Source organism: Lonchura striata, chromosome Z, assembly GCF_050655825.1.
Source record: "Lonchura striata isolate lonStrDom1 chromosome Z, ASM5065582v1, whole genome shotgun sequence".
NCBI lineage: Eukaryota > Metazoa > Chordata > Aves > Passeriformes > Estrildidae > Lonchura > Lonchura striata.
In genome coordinates this window covers 837,502-855,691 of record NC_140740.1, presented here as the reverse complement: position 1 = coordinate 855,691, position 18,190 = coordinate 837,502, and the positions used below count along the sequence as shown (strand labels likewise).

At 44.9% G+C, this 18,190-nt stretch overlaps 1 protein-coding gene across 6 annotated transcripts in view; it reads right to left on the bottom strand.

The window, feature by feature from the left end:
- The window catches only part of RASGRF2 (Ras protein specific guanine nucleotide releasing factor 2), a 129,532-nt gene that overhangs the window by 42,017 nt on the left and 69,325 nt on the right, over positions 1-18,190 (bottom strand). For 4 of the 6 annotated variants that reach the window (XM_085567206.1, XM_085567208.1, XM_085567211.1 and 1 more), the window contains exons 14-17: positions 15,968-16,216; positions 15,286-15,674; positions 7,873-8,004; positions 6,567-6,656 (exon numbers count right to left, since the gene is read on the bottom strand). In XM_085567206.1, the coding sequence (XP_085423332.1) occupies positions 6,567-6,656; positions 7,873-8,004; positions 15,286-15,674; positions 15,968-16,216 (860 nt within the window). The remainder of the gene's footprint in view (positions 1-6,566; positions 6,657-7,872; positions 8,005-15,285; positions 15,675-15,967; positions 16,217-18,190) is intronic. The other 2 variants (XM_085567207.1, XM_085567209.1) reach the window with 1 other exon arrangement.

Genomic DNA, 18,190 nt, shown 5'->3' with positions numbered 1-18,190 from the left:
AGGTGGCTTCATCTACTGAACTGTTTGGATATTTTAAGTAAAACTCAAATCTCCTCAAGTCACAGAATGCACCTTCATACCTTGTGAGCGTTAACAAGTATGAGGGCCTGCAGGGAGAGCAGTTTTGGTAAATAAACACCACAAGGTGTTTTTTCTTTAAAAATAAGTGTGTGGTATCTTACTAATGCTGGCACTGTGCACTGATTCTGCGCAGAACAGATGTAAATAAAAAGGTAAGGAATGAGGAAAAAAAAGCAACAACATGTCTCAAAGAATTGTACAAAAATAAGCCAGGGAAATTTACAAGTTCTAGAAGCCACAGGTGGAAGAAATAATTCTCCATGTAAATTGTTTTTATCTAGTGGCAGGGTTTGTGTGGGTGCTGTGTAGATTACACTGCTGTTGCTTCACTGCTGTAACATCTGTAGGGTTTCTGCAGCAAGACTGGGGATGACTGGTGAGTGTTTTGGCAGGAGGTTCCTCTCCCACGTTTCCAGTCTCTCTGTTTTGACACTGGCTGTGTGACAGACTCGGAGAGGGGAGGAACTCACTCCAAAGGAGATGGGGCTCCCTGCAGCTGCAGCTCTGCTCCAGGACTACTCATGGCAAAGCCAAAGCAAGGGATTAGCAGGATACCTGGTAGGATGAGACCACTCACATTCAGATTTCTGTAGGGACTTTTCCATACTATAAGGCAGACGTTGGAGCAGATCTAAAGAACTTCTGTGTGGATTTTGTCACTGATTAAAGCAGAAATCAAGAGCCAGTTCTATAGAGATGTATAAACAGAGGGAGAAGAAATTGCTGCAGCCCATTCCTATGTTAGAATCTGTTAGTATTGCTGTACTATTTTTATAAATTGGGAAAAGGTTAAGGTGCACAACAGCCAGTTAATGGTGATAGAGCATTTCAGCTCCAGCAAGCCATGAGCCATCCCTCACATCCCTGAGAAATGACATGTAAAAGACAGAACCTACTCTGTTTATCCCTACTGTGAGTATTATCATCCATACAGGCCTCAAGCCGTGCACATGGGGTGCCTTATTTAACTCTCTGTACGTTCACTTCATGTTTCTTTTATCATGTTGCTAAAGAAGAAAAACAACTAAAACGCAAGTTTTCTCAAAGAGAATAGAAAAATATTTTTAAGGTAGGTAGAGATTAATATTTAGTCAAGCAGATGAATTAAACAATAGAAAAGGTAGCACGGCTTGGTTGGCATCATCAAAGCAGTTAACTGTTAAATAAGTGGAAATAATAGCAATAAAATCAGCTAGTTAAAAAACACCTGCTGAAAGGCATGAGAACATGAGCCATCCTGATTTAGAGAAAGGTTTAATTTGCAGCTCAGGACCACCACAGGCAGTGTCCCCCTAGGTGCTTATCTGAAGAGAGGTAAAGCCAATGTGCATCCCATGGGAGCTGTCCAGGCTTTGCAGACTTCTCACTTTACAGGGTTATCGTTGCATGGGGACAGCAAAGCTGAAATGCTGTGGCCAGAACTCTCCAGAGAAGATAACTGCATGTCCTCCATGGCTGGTTCTGAGGGAGTGTGTGAGCACAGGCCCCTGCTGTGGGTCTGCTACCCAGCTTGTCACAGCGCATCCCAGTCAGAACTGGGAGATGGGGAGTGGAGAAGAGCTAAGGCCTCACAGCCCGAGAAAACAAGCTAAAACAACCAGGAGTAAACCCCAAAGATCCCTAAAATAAAACTGATAACTAAATAAACAAACACATAAAATTTAAAAAACACCAACAACACCAAAACAAAATGGCTAGAAGGGTTGAGGGAGCAGTGAGGACAGAAGACACACAGGTGACTTGTACCTCCTAATATTCCCCCACTGATTTCAGGTGCTGATCTTGTTCTACTCTGCCAGCCTAGTCACCTCCAACAACGCCTGCTTGCAGGCAACTTTCTACTCTGGATCCCAGGTGAGTCTGCTCCCTTTGGAGTGTCCCTCAGCAGAACCTCCCTGAGCCACAAACTCCTGCTCATTCTGAAACTTAGCCCCATGAAAACCACCTGGTGTCCTACATCCTGCATCAGAAAAGGCAGAACGTCTTGGAACTGTGGAATTGATAGGGTTGGAAAGGACGTCTTGGAGCACTGAGTCCAACCCTTTAACCCACACCACCACTTTCACCACTGCTGCTACCCTTCCCTCTTACCCATCCAGCCTTTTACAGAATGTTCTCATCAGCTCTCCAGCCTTCTCTTCTCTGAACTTCACATGCACAGGAGTAATTTCACAGCTCATCCCTGATTTCCAACTCCCAAACTTTTCCAGCTCTCATCCTCTCACCTCCATCAGGACTGTCCATACCATTCAATATTGTATAAATTCTGCATTTGTATGTGGTACCATAATAATCTCCCTTGTTCCTGTCCATACAATTCCTGATGTTTTTCTTCACCTTTCTGGCTCCTGCTGAGCACCCAGATCATTTCAGGAAAGGACCTGTTCTCATCCTAAGTCCTGAGCCAGTCCTTTCAGGTGCAGAGCTCAGACTGTTTTGCCTCGTGTGCATCACTTGATATTAATCAACACTGGATTTCATCTGCCACTCTCCTCATGTTCCACGTGGGAGTACTGTAAATGACACACGTCACAGTGTCTGCAGCAAGGAAGCCAAGGAATCACTGAACAGAAAACAAAAAAAAACCCAAAAAACCTCACCAGTCATTCACTCCCAGAACTGATTCACTGACTGGTCATGTCCATCCTACAGAACAAACTGCACCAGTAACCACTGGGAAGAAGAAAAGCACTCTTTAAAAAAAATCTTACAATCATGATAAAACACACATGGGAAATAAATAAAATTTGGTTTAGCCAAATTTGAACTTCATGACTCTGCAAGTTTAGTATTATCTCTACCATGAATAATTGCACCAAGTTACAAAACAGGTAATTCCATGGTTTGGTTTGTAGCCTTCAGTTTTTCTACTCATTTCAGGTGGACACTAGATAACTCTAACTTAATCTTCAGAGACTCAAAACCACACATTTTCTTGTCAAATTTGCTGCACTGCCTTCTGTTTTTAACATCACTTGGGAGAATGACCTTTAATGCTCTTAAACAGCAACATGCAAAAGAAACTATAAATGTTAGGAATGTTGTTTTTCCCTTTCAACATTCCCAAGCTTTGATGTTCCTTCTAATGACTGCATAATTCAAGACCGTATCTTCTCTCATACTTCAGTATTATGAATATTGAAAAACAGTGGTTTTAACAATGCAAAAGCAGTATTTTTTAACTGAATTAGTTCCTAGTGGGAAAGCCCAGTAGTTTTCATCCTTACTTTGCTTTCTAAACAATTTGTAAATGTACTGGCTTAATTAATAAAGCAAACTGTGTCAGTGATTTCATGCAGAGTCTGATTCCAAAGGCAGAGAATATTCACGATTCAAATAATTGCTAAACAGAAGTTTGTGACAGGTTCAGCAGACAGTGTGATCACACAGCACATATAGGACAAGCACAGAGCCAGCTGCTGGAATCTGAAATGCAGGGAACTCTCAGAACTTTGGGCCTGTGAGCCAAAGCTTAGAATTAAACACAGGGTTTGATCTCACACCTTGGAAAAGGTTTCCAAACTCAGGTGCTGGAAGGGAGAATGTGGATTTATGGTTTAAAGCAGAGACATGTTAAGCTAAGTAAAGAAAACTTTAGAGTTTTAAAGTGTAGCACTGTAAGTTTGTTATAACACAACTGGCTAAGAAAGTTTACACTGCAGCACAGGTCCACAAGATGAAACAGTTAAGGATTGCGTCAAAAGCATAATTATCTTTGTTAGCAGTGTTTTATTAGTCAACAAATCCTTAAAATATCTTGTAACTAGAGGTCTTGTGACCTTCTGAGCCGTGCAGTGAAGACATGAGCTGGACTCATCCTTCCTGTTTATGCAGAAGATAAGAAAAATAAACCACACCATCTGAAAAACTCAGAGGTCCCATCTCCAACTCATTCAAAATTCCTTCACAAATCCCCACACCCAGCCCAGCTGGGTGTAGGAAAGGCAGGTCCAACCTGCTCTCCAGTGAGCAAGTGACCCACCTGGCAGGTGAGGGGAAGGTGTGGACGTGTCATCTGGAACTCCCACTGCATCTCCTGGAGAAGCTGCATCCCAGGGCCTGCAGAGGGGCATCCCCCCTGGGAAAAGGACTGGCTGGTGGCCAGGCCCAGGGACAGTGGGGACAGTGCTGACCTACTGGGGACAGTGGGGACAGTGCTGGGACAGTGCTGACCCACTGGGGACAGTATTGGGACAATGGGGACAGTGCTGACCTATTGGGGACAGTGCTGACCCATTGGGGACAGTGGAGAGAGTGCTGGGACAGTGGGGAACAGTTCTGGGACAGTGCTGACCCATTGGGGACAGCATTGGGACAATGGGGACAGTGCTGACCTACTGGGGACAGTATTGGGACAGTGGGGACAGTGCTGACCTACTGGGGACAGTGGGGACAGTGCTGAGACAGTGCTGACCCACTGGGGACAGCACTGGGACAATGGGGACAGTGCTGACCTAGTGGGGACAGTGAGGACAGTACTGGGACAGTGCTGACCCACTGGGGACAGCACTGGGACAATGGGGACAGTGCTGACCTAGTGGGGACAGTGAGGACAATACTGGGACAGTGCTGACCCACTGGGGACAGTATTGGGACAATGGGGACAGTGCTGACCTACTGGGGACAGTGCTGACCCATTGGGGACAGTGCTGACCCATTGCGGACAGTGGAGAGAGTGCTGGGACAGTGGGGAACAGTTCTGGGACAGTGCTGACCCACTGGGGACAGCACTGGGACAATGGGAACAGTGCTGACCTACTGGGGACAGTGGGGACAGTGCTGAGACAGTGCTGACCCACTGGGGACAGTGAGTACAGTACTGGGACAGTGCTGACCAACTGGGGAGAGTACTGGGAGAGTGGGGACAGTGCTGGGACAGTGCTGACCCACTGGGGACAGTGATGATCTGTTGGAGGCCATGGGGACAGTACTGGTACAGTGGGAGGTCTGTGGTGACCTACTGGGGACAGTGCGGACAGTGGGGAACAGTACTGGGACAATGCTGACCCACTGGGGGCAGTGGGGACAGTGCTGGGACAGTGGGAACAGTGCTGGGACAGGGATGACCCAGCTGGTGTCGGGTCACCAGCAGTGTCCCCAGGGAGCAGAGCTGGGCCATCCTGTTCAGAACCTGGCCCAGGGGACCGAAGGTCCTGGCAGTAGGTCCACGGGTGACACCAGGGTGGTACAGCGTGGATCTGCTGGAGGGCAGGAGGGCTCTGCAGAGGGCTCCGGACAGGCTGGACCACTGCCCATGGCCATGCTGTGAGGGTCAACAAGGACAGGATCCAGGAGGGGATGAGGGAGCTGGGAAGGGGCTCAGCCTGGAGAAAAGGAGGCTCAGGGGGGACCTGGAGCTCTGCACAGCTCCTGACAGGAGGGGACAGCCGGGGGTCGGGCTCTGCTCCAGGAACAGGGACAGGAGCAGAGGGAACGGCCCCAGGGCAGCTCAGGGTGGAACCAGCAGGAATTTCCCCATGGAAAGGGAGCTCAGCCTGGAGGTGCCCAGGGAAGGTTGGAGTGCCCATCCCTGGAGGTGTCCCAGCAATTCCGGAGGTGCACTCGGAGCTCTGGGCTGGGGACAAGGCGGGGGAGCAGGCACAGGCTGGACCTGATGATCTGGGAGGGATTTTCCAGCCTAAATGACTCTCTGATAAAGCTTCTAGCACTGAACATGACTGTCTTGTAATCTAAGTACACAAGACTGAGAGGAGCAGTGATCCATGCTCATGGAGAAATTATTTTCTCCTGATGTCTTCTCACCCACCAAGGACCAGAGCTCTAGGGAACAGTGGATACAAAATCCACTGAGATCCAAAGGGATCATTTACTGCCTTACACAGATTTTCACAGGTGATTCTGAGACTGGGATCTTCAAAGCAATTTCTTGACATTCCAGTGGGAAAGAGGAAAGTGTGAGTTTACAGCTGGATTGTGCTTTGTCACACATAATCAAAATTAACTGTGATTTGTCAAGCCAAAGGAAAATTGATTTTGTAGATTAAAAAAAAATTGTTGTTTATTTGCAACATAACCTATGAGATGATTCTGTTAGTGGAAGATACTAATATGTCAAAGGGTACACAGCAAGATAAGCAGCACATTCAAAATTTAAATCAAATATTTCAGTTGCAGTAAATACCTTCAGTCAGTAATTGCTTTGCAAGAAAAATACAGTATACACTCACAACAAGTAAAACTGCATACCACCTTTGGACGTAGAAAACCTCATTTTAAAAGATAAAATCTTAAATTGTAAGTGAATGGAAAAAAAAACAAACAAGAAAGATATTATCTGGATGCTTCGCAGATGACATTCATGTCAAATATTAATCTTCCAGTAATAGGCTGGGTTAGAAGTTAGAAGTATTAAGGTTAGAAGTATTAAGAAGTTAGAAGTATTAAGAAATCAACCAATAGGGTTGGAAAAGGCCTTAAAAATACCCAGTACCGGTGTCACCTGCCTGCCCAGCCCACCCCCTCACCTGGTGGGCTCCCGTGCCCAGCTGCAGCTGTGGCAATGGCAAACGCAGAAGCAGGAGACACGGAGCAGTGGCTGTTGTCAGCAGTCTGCACTGTAAAGGGGAGGGATGGGAAAAAATTACCTTCTGCAAACTTTTAACGACCAGCAACAAGACTTAGAATCTTCAGAAATGTTTGTAACTCTGTGGATGCTGTATTTATTAAAACTGCCAGATGATTTTCTGTGAAAGACAGCAGAAGTATGGTAATCGTATTTATGGCTTATAATTCCACACTGGTATAATTAATGTTGCTACAGAAAAAACATCATCTAAGATATTAACCAAATTGGAGGGGGGGAAAAAGAGATAAAGAAAAAACAATGGCATAGAAAATTAACCTAAACAAAAAATTATGTCAGAAAACTAAGCATATTCACCATCGTCTTGATAAGTAGATTGACACATTTGCCCTGGTCACTGCCCAGGATGAACAATTTTGCAGATTTTATCAAGTTTTCTCTACAGGGAGTGCAGTGAACCTTGTCTCTTACTAGGACTCACATAATATGACACTGCCCACAGTTTGCAGCTCCCAGATGTTGCCTTCTTGCCACAAATGTGCCCAATCACATAAAAGTACTATTGGTTTGAATCTAAAGTGTCCTGGCAACAGGTGAGAAGGCTCTGCTCTGCTTCTGTTTTAGTCCCAGGCATGGAAACCTGCCCAGGAATCTGACCTGCAGGACCTGGCAGCATTTTAAGTCTTCATGGGCGCAGCTCACAGCCCTGCTAATGGTTTCAAAGAGCCACGTGAGAGTTATTTGAGGAGCTCCAGCTCTCTTCTTCCTCTTCAATTGAGCAGCCTTTTCAAATTTTGGAATGAATAATGTGAGACCATCTGTAAATGTTCAGTGTTACACAAAGAAACAGACGCAGTCCCTCCCCATTGACAACAATGGGTGTTGTGCGTTCCATGATTACAGATGGTGCCCAAAATACGTCCCCTCATCAGCTGAAAAAAATATGTCAGAGTCTTGAGAGTTCTGTGAGAACGGGACTGATTCAGTATTAGCTGAACTCGGGCACATCCTGCCTGAGCTATTTCAGAACACTGAATCACACTCAAGTCTCAGCATGCTTCCACGCCTCATTACTGCGGCTCAAATTTAACAGGCGCACTTCACATTTTAATGGCTCCTTTATTTTTTAACACCTGAGAAACAGGTGTCCCGTAGCTCAAACGTTACCACTGCTCTCTGCTGTCCTGCAGAGACCACAGAGATCACACTCTGCTGTGCGGGACTGGCAGAGCCAGCCCAGCCCTCACCTCCCGGCTGCCGGTAGCGGAGGTGGCGCGGCGTCGAAGGGGACCTGCACGGGGACAGCTCTGCAGCGTCCACTACCACTGAGGAGCTCTCAGGAATGGTCCTGTCCACCGACACAGTCTCCAGAACTGCTGCTTTAAAAGAGAACAAATGTCAGTGCTGGCGAGCACGCATCGCTTGGTTTACAGCTGTTTCAAACAGCTCCGCGCCTGTAACTCGCCATGAGATTCTGTCATTAACTCAGCAGTAATTATCCTCTGGATGGAGTTAAAGGAGAGGGAAAGTCTTGTACCAGTGACACAAAAGCTCATAAATAAAGAACTTGGTGAAAACCAGCAACTTGTCAGTTGTAAAATGTGTTGGATAAAACTAAACTTTTAATCAGGAGGATGTGCAGTGACATGCACACATAATAAGGGTACTTGAACTCACTGGTGTTCTGTGACCTAGGGAAAACAATCCTTGTTGAATAACAAAGTGTAATCAAAATCTGTCCAATGAAATTGCTAAACAGCACTGGAGAGCAGACTAGTCCATGATAGAACTCTTTTAACAGAAGAATAAAAAAAGGAATGGGATAAACACTACTTCCAAAATGAGGGAAAACAAGCTGACAAAATACATCCTGTGTTTGATGTGAATGACAGCTCTGCCTGCAGCACAAGCATTGTGTATGTAAGGCTAAATATAAACAAAAACTTTGGAAAACAAAAACTCTGAAAGCAAACAACTTTGAAGGTAGGGAAAAAAGGTGAAAATCCCAGCCTGTATATGGACAACAGTCATAGAGAACAGCAATTATCATAATAATGTGTCCTGGAAAACAGAATTTGTGCAGTTGAGCTGGACTTAAAGTAAGCCAGAGCTGGATTTTTGGAACTCTGGCAGTATCAGAGCAACAGGACTACCTATTTCCACCCCCCCTTATGAGATTTATTTTTAAACTTGCTCATCTTCACCAACACTCTGCATGCACTTGGGCAACAAAAAGAATCTCTGCTGCAGGACAGAGCTCCCCACCTGCAAATTCCTACAGGCTGAGAGCAAGCTGTTCAGCAGGAGATGCCCAAAGGGGCAGGGGACTGCACTGACAGCAATTTAGCATTTTTATGTGCCCCTGGCCATTTCCAAATGTTCCTCGTGCTGCCCAGGTAACGCTTCCACCTCTGACAGACCACAGTGAGAAATGTGAATAACCCCCAGCACTGCCCACTGCCTACACTTGGGCAGAACAACCTGCTCTTTACCAGTTCACTCTGCAAGGCAGAAAATATGTTACAGCTAAGGCAGCAGTGACCTGTCTGTGATTAACTTCAGTGCATGGCCTGTATTTTGGGATATGCTGTGCTATCATCACACTGGTCTGAATGTGGCTAAAGTAGTGCACAAGAAGAATGTGCTCAACTTTGCATAGAAAAAAACTCTATTTTTGATATATATATATGTTCATGTAAATAATTAAGACTATTTATATATATATTTATACATAATATATAAACTATATATGTTTATATATAAGTTTATAGATATCTTTATAATATATAGACCATATGTTTATATAGAAATTTATTTTTATATATTTATAGAGACTATTTTATTATTTATATATAGACTTTATTTATATATATAAAATATATAAAATATTATATATATTTATATTTAAATACATAGTCTGTTGTGCATTAATGTAAAAACATCCATATATAGATATATGGACGTTTTTACATTAATTTATATAGATATATTTATATATAATATATAGACTATATATGTTTATATATAACTTTATTTTTATATATTTATAGAGACTATTTTTTTATTTATTTATATATAGACATTTTAATATAAAATATTATATATATTTATATTTAGATACATAAATAGTCCCACAGGATCACCCTGGCCCAGCTCCTGACCCTGTCACGGGGAGCAGAGATGGGAGCTGCAGTCCCTGGTGAGTTCTGCCCTCACCTCCTCTGCTCCAGCTGAACACACCAAGCACCCTCAGCTGCTCCTCCAGACCCTTCTCCATCCCCAGGTCTCTCTTTCAGACACTCTCTAACAGCTTCAGCTCTTCCTGCTATGATGGTGCCCAAAACTGTCCCCAGGACTCCAGGTGAGGCAGCACCAGCGAGTGATGCTGCCCCCAGGACAGGGATGTCCCTCCTGGCTCTGGACCACCACTCACTCAAAGTGCACATGGAGCAGGACCCCGAGCCCCATCCCACAGCTGCTCTCCAGCCCCTTGTCCCCAGTGCATCCACACAGCCAGGGGGGCCCGTCCCAGGTGCAGAATCCCTTGTTAAACCCGACACACCTGGGGAATCCCCAAATCCCACCCCACATCTGCTGAGCTCCCTCTGCAGGGTCTCTGTGCCCTCGGGGGAGCTGACAGCTCCTCCCGATTTGGTGTCAGCAGCAAACTCACTCAGTACTCCTCAGAGTGCTGTGTCCATGCTGCTCACGAAGATGCTGAAGAGCACAGGGGTGAGGAGGGAGCCCTGGAACCCCAGCAGTGACCAGTGCCAGCCTGCTGGCACCCTCTGTGCCCACCCCATGAGCCCATTGCCCACGGTGTTTTTATCCACCTGTGGGCTGGACAGCTTGTCCAGATGGATCCTGGGAGAGACTGTACCCAAAGCTTTGAGGAAGCCCAGATATCACATCAGTGCCTCTCCTGGGTCACCCAGGTTGTCACCCTGTCACAGAAGGAGCTCAGGTGTGACCAGCAGGACCTCCCCATCGTGAAGCTGCGCTGACCTATTGTTGCCAGATTAATTACTACCTGTTTGCTCAGCTGGCAGGGAGAGACAATGATTATTTTGTGAAATCACTGGCCTGTGGAACTGCATAATGGGGATCACGCTAAACATCGACCAAGAAGAGGAGCAGAATACACTTCCATCTCCAAAATAATGAATAACACTGGTTGTGCTAACTCGGCTCCATATTTGGGAAAGTAACACTGAACTCACGGGATGGTTAAGTGTCACTTCAGGGCCTACAACCACCAGAGACCACTGTACAGACCCCTGAGACAGACAAAATCATGTGAAAAGGGAAGGAACATATGTTGATAACTTTGGGGGAATGATTATCCTATGTATGTTTGTTCTGGGAGAACCTGTGAGCACACATGTACAATACAGGCTGGGAACAGGAGCCTTTTCTGTGCCCAGCATGCACAATATTTTTGAAGAGACAGCTCCTCATGCTACAGCTGACTGGGGAGTGGCTGCTGCTCAGTGCTGCACTGCTCTTAGCAAGGTCTTGTCCATTTTTCTGTAACATGCTGCCTCAAGGTGTTCTCCAATACCTCCCAGGGTCATTTTCTCCATGACTTTACCAGGTGCTGAAGTGGGAGACTGATTGGCCTGTAGTTCCCAGGGTCACCCTTCCTGTGCTTTTTAAAAACTGGGACAATGTTAACCAGCATCCACTCAACTGGGACCTCTCCAGATTTCCAAGACTGTTCAAATATCGAGAGAAGCCTCATCATGACATCAGCCACATCTTTCAGTAGTCTCAGATGGATCAGATCCCTACAACTTCAAGATCAACTGGGAGTTTATCATTCTCAAGCCATGGTCATTCAGTTGAGAGCACTGGGACTCCCTTAGCCCATGCTGAAGAGAGGTTAGGAAAACAATAAATATCCCTGTCTTGTCAAACACTCTATTTATGAGGTGACCACCCTCATTCTGCAATAGGCCAATGTAATTTCTGCACTGTTTTTTGCCAATGTATTTTAAAACCCTCTTTTTATCATCCCCCACACCTCTGGCAAGTTTCAACTCCAGATATGCTTTGGATGCAAAAATTTTCTCCCTGCAGAGCAACATCTCTGTGGTCCTTCCATGTCACCCAACCTTCTCCTGCTGGGCATACACCTTCCTTTTCTGCTTTACCTCCAAAAGAAGATCCCTGTTCAGCCAAGCCAGCCTTCTGTCTCATCTGCACTGTTTGACAGAATTCAACATTTTGGAATTGCCACTTCCTGTGCCCATAGGAAGTGAACCTAAAAAGTGACCCACATTAAAGAATTTTCCCAGGGATCTTGATCACTATTTCCCTGAGGAGCCTAAAGTCTGATCTACTTATGTCTAAGGGTGAAAATTTTCTGGCACTTCTAGCAACAGAGACTTCAAACTCAATCACTCTGTGACTGCTGTAGCAAGATAGCCACCAATCATGTAATTCAGACCCTCTCTGTTAACAAGCAATAAATCAAGGAGGGCATCTTTCCTAGTCAGCTCTCCTAGTACTTGTGTATGAAGTTGTCATCCAGCGTTTTAGTCATCTTGGACTCCAGAGAATGGACTTAACCTGGGAGAGAATTGCATCATCATTTCTCCTCCTAACTGGTGCTTTTTATCAATTATCCAGATTTCCTAACACATAAAAAAGGTGGGAGTGGGGGAGTGGGAGTAGGCTTTTGTGGACATCTTTCCATAACTGCCTATAAAGCCCTTCAAATAAAATTCCACTCTTATATTACATTCTTACTAAAAATATCTCAAGTTTAATTTCCAGGTTGGAAAAAGAGGCAACAGTCTGGGCCAGATCTATATCAGACTCCCACAGAAAAATCTGCATCCTTTCATTGCCCCTTGATTTCTAACCAGAGGCTCTCAATTGTGCCACTGCCAGCTGTGACCTCCCTACATTCCAACCCTTGTTACCTCCAGTGCCTTCCTCTGCCTCACCTGCCCTGCCTGTTCCAGTCTGTAACTGTCCAACAGGGCACTTCAGTTACAGGGCTCATCTCAGTAAGGTTTCTCTGATGCTGCTGATGTCAAATCAGAGGGACTGGGCTCCTCTTGTTTGTTCTCCATGCTGTGCTGGAACAGAAACACTTCAGCTCTGGTCTGTGGCAGCTAGCACCTCCCACCAGCGCTCAGTTCCTCAAGTTTTGGTGCATCACCCCACTGCCTCTCACTACCTGATTTTGTCCCTTCCCCCTTCCAAACTAGATGAATCCTCCTAGTTCCTAGGCTAGAAACCTTCTTCCCCTCTGAGAGGTGCATCCCATCAGGTGCCAGCAGATCAGTTGTTGTATAGACCATCCCATGGTCCAAAACCCAACATTATTCTGATGACACCAGCCCCTGCTCCTGACAAGCAGACTGATAGAATGCTGCAGTGGATAACTTCCTGGTTAAAAAAGATTTTTTTGCTAAACAATAGGCAGCATTCTGTAAAAACAATGCCTTGGCACAATGAAACATCTAATTTATTATCAGGGTACTGCTACTTCATCAGTAGGGAGCAGACAACTTTTTAATCACACTTCCCTTACTTTGTATTTGGCTAAATTTTTCTTCTTTCCTCTCTTTAATTTTTGTTATTATAGTACAACCAACTAAAACTGAGCTACATTTTGCTCAGATTTACAGATCAAATTCCTCAAGACTGTAAGCCAGGCCATGAACAACCATTTCTAAATGTTAATTTTAGGAAATAAAAAAAATATCATTTTTAAATTGCATCACTTTCTATTGGGTGTAACAGCAGTTAAAAAATTATTACTGCAAACTTCTATTCCAATTAAGAAGATCATTCACCTGTCCCCAAAGGAGAAATAATGTCCACTTCTGTTTCCTATGAGACTGGAGCTGCTTCCTTGCTTTGCCATCTGTAACTACATTGCTCCCACACTGAGGCTTTTATCAACCAGCTTCAGCCCTCTGGAAATAAAACCTGTTCCAAGAAAGAATCCCTAGAGGAAACAGGCATTTGTTCAGGAGCAATTAATCTGTTTTATACTTGTGTCTTCTGGAGGGATAGCCAGGTGACATTCACACCACCTGGTACAAATGTCACCGATGTACTCAGCACAACACAGGCATTATTTATTTGGATTAGTGGTGGAATCTCCCTGGAAAATCAGCCTTCTATAAAAACGTGCTAAAACTGTTAGTTCTTTCTTTATAACTTAGTATTTCACTTCCTGCAGTACATGGTGCAACTCAAAAAACTCTCACCTCAGCAAACACAACTATCAAATACTCTCTTCTGCCTTTTCTCCTTACGCTGCACTCAAGTGAAAACAGACAAGGTGCTGTGGGTTGGGACAAGATGAGATTATTTAAGGTGCCTTCCCACCCAGACCATCCTGTGCTCCTGTGACTTTGCCAAGCTGCTGTTCCTGGGAGGGACAAAGGGCTGGAACAGAGAGCACATCAGAACCTGGACCAGAGGAGCAGCAGTGTGGCAGGACTGTCCTCCCCTCTGTGCCATGACTGGGTGCAGGTATCAAGGACAGCCTGAAGGGCCCAAAGGGGTCATCCCCAGCCCCAGAAGGGCTCAGACCCCAGCTCAGACCAACAGCTCAGCCTGGAGAGCAGATGTGGGAAGAGATAAATGAAATATTCTTGACTGTTCCACAAACTGTCAAACACACACGAGTCACCACAGAGGCAGAAGCCTCCCACACCCTGAAAGTGTTTGAGACTTTTCCCTGGACACAGATTCCACAGATGCTTCCCTGGGATTGAGGGAAAGGATCTCAGTGTGTGCCCCACCAACAACTGGATGGCAAGATCCACTGTATCCTAAGCTGTATCATTTCTTCACTAGCTATAACATCAACACGTGCCTTTAACCTCGTGCTGTTAGTAGTTTTCTTTTTGTCCTTATTCCTGTGTAGTGTTAGTTTGTCTATATCTTATGCCTGTTAGTTTTCTGTCTATTAAATAAATAATTCATTCTCTAATAGACAGAATCAGCTGTTATTAATATACTGAAAATATCTCACTGGAAACAAAAAACCACTTATTACAATAAAAAATTGAGAGAATAAAAAGGTAAGGGAAGCAGCCCTATTAACAGTGATGCTACTCTGATGGGATCAATTAAAATAATGAGAGAAAATAATTTTTTAGCAGAAATACAGAGAACAAAAACTTTGGCTAATATAACAAAATACCTTTGAAAACAGTACTTTTCTGCAGCCACATAAATTCTGAAGACATTGTAAAAATCTCCAACAAAATTATGAGATGACAAGGAAAAGCTGAGAACAAAATCATTCATCTCAGGCATAAGTGAAGCCAACTACTCACAACCCAGAAAAACCTGAGTTGTGATCCAGCATGTGAATTGAGAGTTCACCACTCTGAGCGATCCCTACAATCCCAAAAAGGGGATTTGAAAATATATGTTTTGGGATATAGAATCTGTTCCACTCAACCAAAATAGGTGAAAAAAAAATTAAAGGTCTGCATTTTCTAAAGTTACGCTTTCTCTTGTTAAATTCATTCTCTAATAGACCGAATCAGCCGTTCCCAAGGAACTTGAGACCCAGGGTGGGTTTTGGGGTGCTGGCCAGCTCAGGACAGGCCTGGTCAGAGGGCAGGGGTGACCCAAAGCCCACGGGCTCTGGCAGCAGGCAGCACGCCGTGGCTGTGGAGTACCTCTGCGGATGCTCCTCCTCAGCTTGTTGCAGAGGTCCAGGCGCGGGTTCTCCAGGCTGTCCTCGGCCGAGCCGGGGCTCTGCTCGGGGGACGACAGCCCGCGGCTCAGGTCCAGCGGCGCCCGGCCGCCCGTGGGCGGCGGGGACGTGGCCGGGCTGTGGGCCGAGGTTGGGCTGCTGGCCACGGACGAGGCCGAGAGGTCGAGGGCGCCCACCCTGGAGTTCAGCGAGGAGGTCAGCGACAGCTTGCGGGTCCTGGCGGGCGAGGAGGTCCTGGAGAGCGAGAGGGGAGGAGGAGAGGAGAACTTGCGGCACAGGTGTGGCGACTTCCCGTCAGCCAGGTACTCCCCTCTGCTGTTCTGACTGGTGGCAAAGAACAGCTCCAAAGACCTGAGAGGCAGAAACACAGAAAGAGAGCACGGTAGCAAACACGGAATAGATTTAAGTGAAAACGCTTCCATTTTGAGCAAACACGGCACTGCACAATCCGTGTGACAGCTAGTCCTCAAAGCTTGGGCATATAGCTGAGACAAACCCTCCATGAAACTGGCGTCCTGTGTACACACCAAGAACCTTTCTCTTAGATCATTTACAAGCAGAAAACGATGAGAAAAACGCGCACGAGACGAACAACGACCGAGGCCGTGGTATAAGCAGGGCCCAGGGAGGCACACAGGGCTCACCTGACAGGAATGGAGGTGAAGGGACGCCTGTAGATGTCGGAGAGCTTCTCCAGGACCACGGCGGCGGTGGTGAAGATGCGGTAGGTGTGCAGGAAGGTGTTGAGGAAGTCGATGCTCAGGAAGCGCAGGTCCGTCAGCCGCTCCAACAGGCGCTCCACGCTGGCGTAGCGGATCTGGGGCACTTTGCAGGAATTCAGCGTTTTGCTGAAGCAAATATCGACGTCATCCCTGTGAAGACGGGCGTCGGATCTACACCAAAGTTAAATTTGAAACACTTTACCAATGAGTGATGGTCATGGCTAAGGTGATGGCTCAATTTGCAGCTTTCGTATTTTCCAGGCTCTGTAATATGTTATTATATAACTCTGAACTCCATAAAAACTGTCAGCAGCTCTCCTCACAGCTCAGTCACACAGAACAATCCTTTTCCAGCCCCAGAACCAAGGATACTGCTGTAGCTTCAGCCCCAAAAGGTGCAAACAACAAAAAGGCCCAAAAGGCCCAAAAAGTGCAAACAGCAGGGAATGGAGGGGAGCAACCTGGGAGGGTGCGACTGCATCACCTGGAGCTGGAGCTGCACAATTAGCCCTAATATAGAAATGGACCAAAACTTATAAAAGTGTGAAAACCCCTGACTCAGAGTCCATCTTGGGTGGAGCCACGGCCAGGCTGTTGTGCTGCCCCAGGTGCATCCTTTGCAGGATCTTTAATAAATCCCTACTTTACTCCTGTAACTCTGTCTAGCCTTTGTTCTAGGCAGACTCTCAAGGCATCAGAGGAATGGTTCCCCTTTAGCTGTTCCTATCAACATAAAGGCAGCAAATATTTACTCACTGTTGTGTTTCATCAATGCAGGAAAATTTTAATTTGTGGTGACAACTGCTTCCATAACTAAGGGAATTTAAATTTTGGTTTTGGCAAAGGCTTTATTCTTCAAAGCCTAAGAAACTGTTCATCATGCTTACATTTCTGAAATGGAGCAAGTGGCAGAATTGTCCCCTCCTGTCTCTTTCAGGCTATTGTGGCCCATAGGTCAATATTACTAAAATCTCAGTATGGATAACTGTTTGCACTGTTTTCTGCTACGATCAAGCTGTATCTAAAATAAAGTAATGGATTCTGAACATTAACCCCTAATGGATTCTGAACATTAACCCCTTAGCTTGGTTTAAGGCTTACCTACAAACTAAAATTAACACCTGCCTTCAGCTCCAAGAATTACTTTTTGTTTTAAGAGAAGGAAGAGGGAACAGCACAAAACACCACTAATTTCAAAGCAGAAACCAAGAAAAATCTTTATTTTAGTGAAAAAACCTAAACCAAAAAACAATCAATTTCTACTTGAACATAAAAAAAAAAAGAATAATTTACATAGCCCTACCCATAAGGGGGGTTCCACTCAAATTCTGTTTTTTTTAGTTTGCAAATAAACAGGGGAGTACTAAGTAAAGCATCTTTCAATACACCCCATCTTTTTGTTATAAATTATTGGATTTTCTCAGAAGAAAGATCAAGTTATTCACAAAATTCTACACTGTGTTACATAAAAGAAGCAGCAATTTAAAAAATCTTGTTTCTTAAATGAGGCTCTCTGAATAGTGGCAATTTTTTGTTTATATCATCCAATGACATCTGACTCTGGAAGTCAAACTGTGCTGCAAATCAGGCAAGTAAAATTTAAGGAGAACACCAAATTTGTGTCTGTTGTGATGCATGTTCTGTATGTTCTTCAGAATTAATATTCCTTTCTGTTGGCAGGGGGACTGAGGTCCTGCTGTACTTTGAAAGGGGACAAATGTACTTTTAAAACTCAGTAGGTGACAGGAGTTTTTACACACGGGGGAGTTCCTGGAATAAAGCTGCAGACAATAAAATGCCTTATTTCCAGGGATCAAAGGTTTATGCCCCAACAGTGCATTCCCAGATGCTTTCTCTCTTCCATTTCTAAGTACAAAGAGAAGAAACTACAGAAGAGGCTTTTGAGAAACCAAGAGATGTGGCATAATAGTGAGAAAGGAAATAGTTTTATGTCTATCTCATGTTTCATTCACTTACATTCCATATATTCATTGGATTCTATGGATTCTAATAAATAAAACTCAGGTAAACTGAGGTATGCAGAAGATTCAAACTGTGTTAAAAATCTGAAATAATATACTGAGAATATCTCACTGGAAACAAAAAACCACTTATTACAATAAAAAATTGAGAGAATAAAAAGGT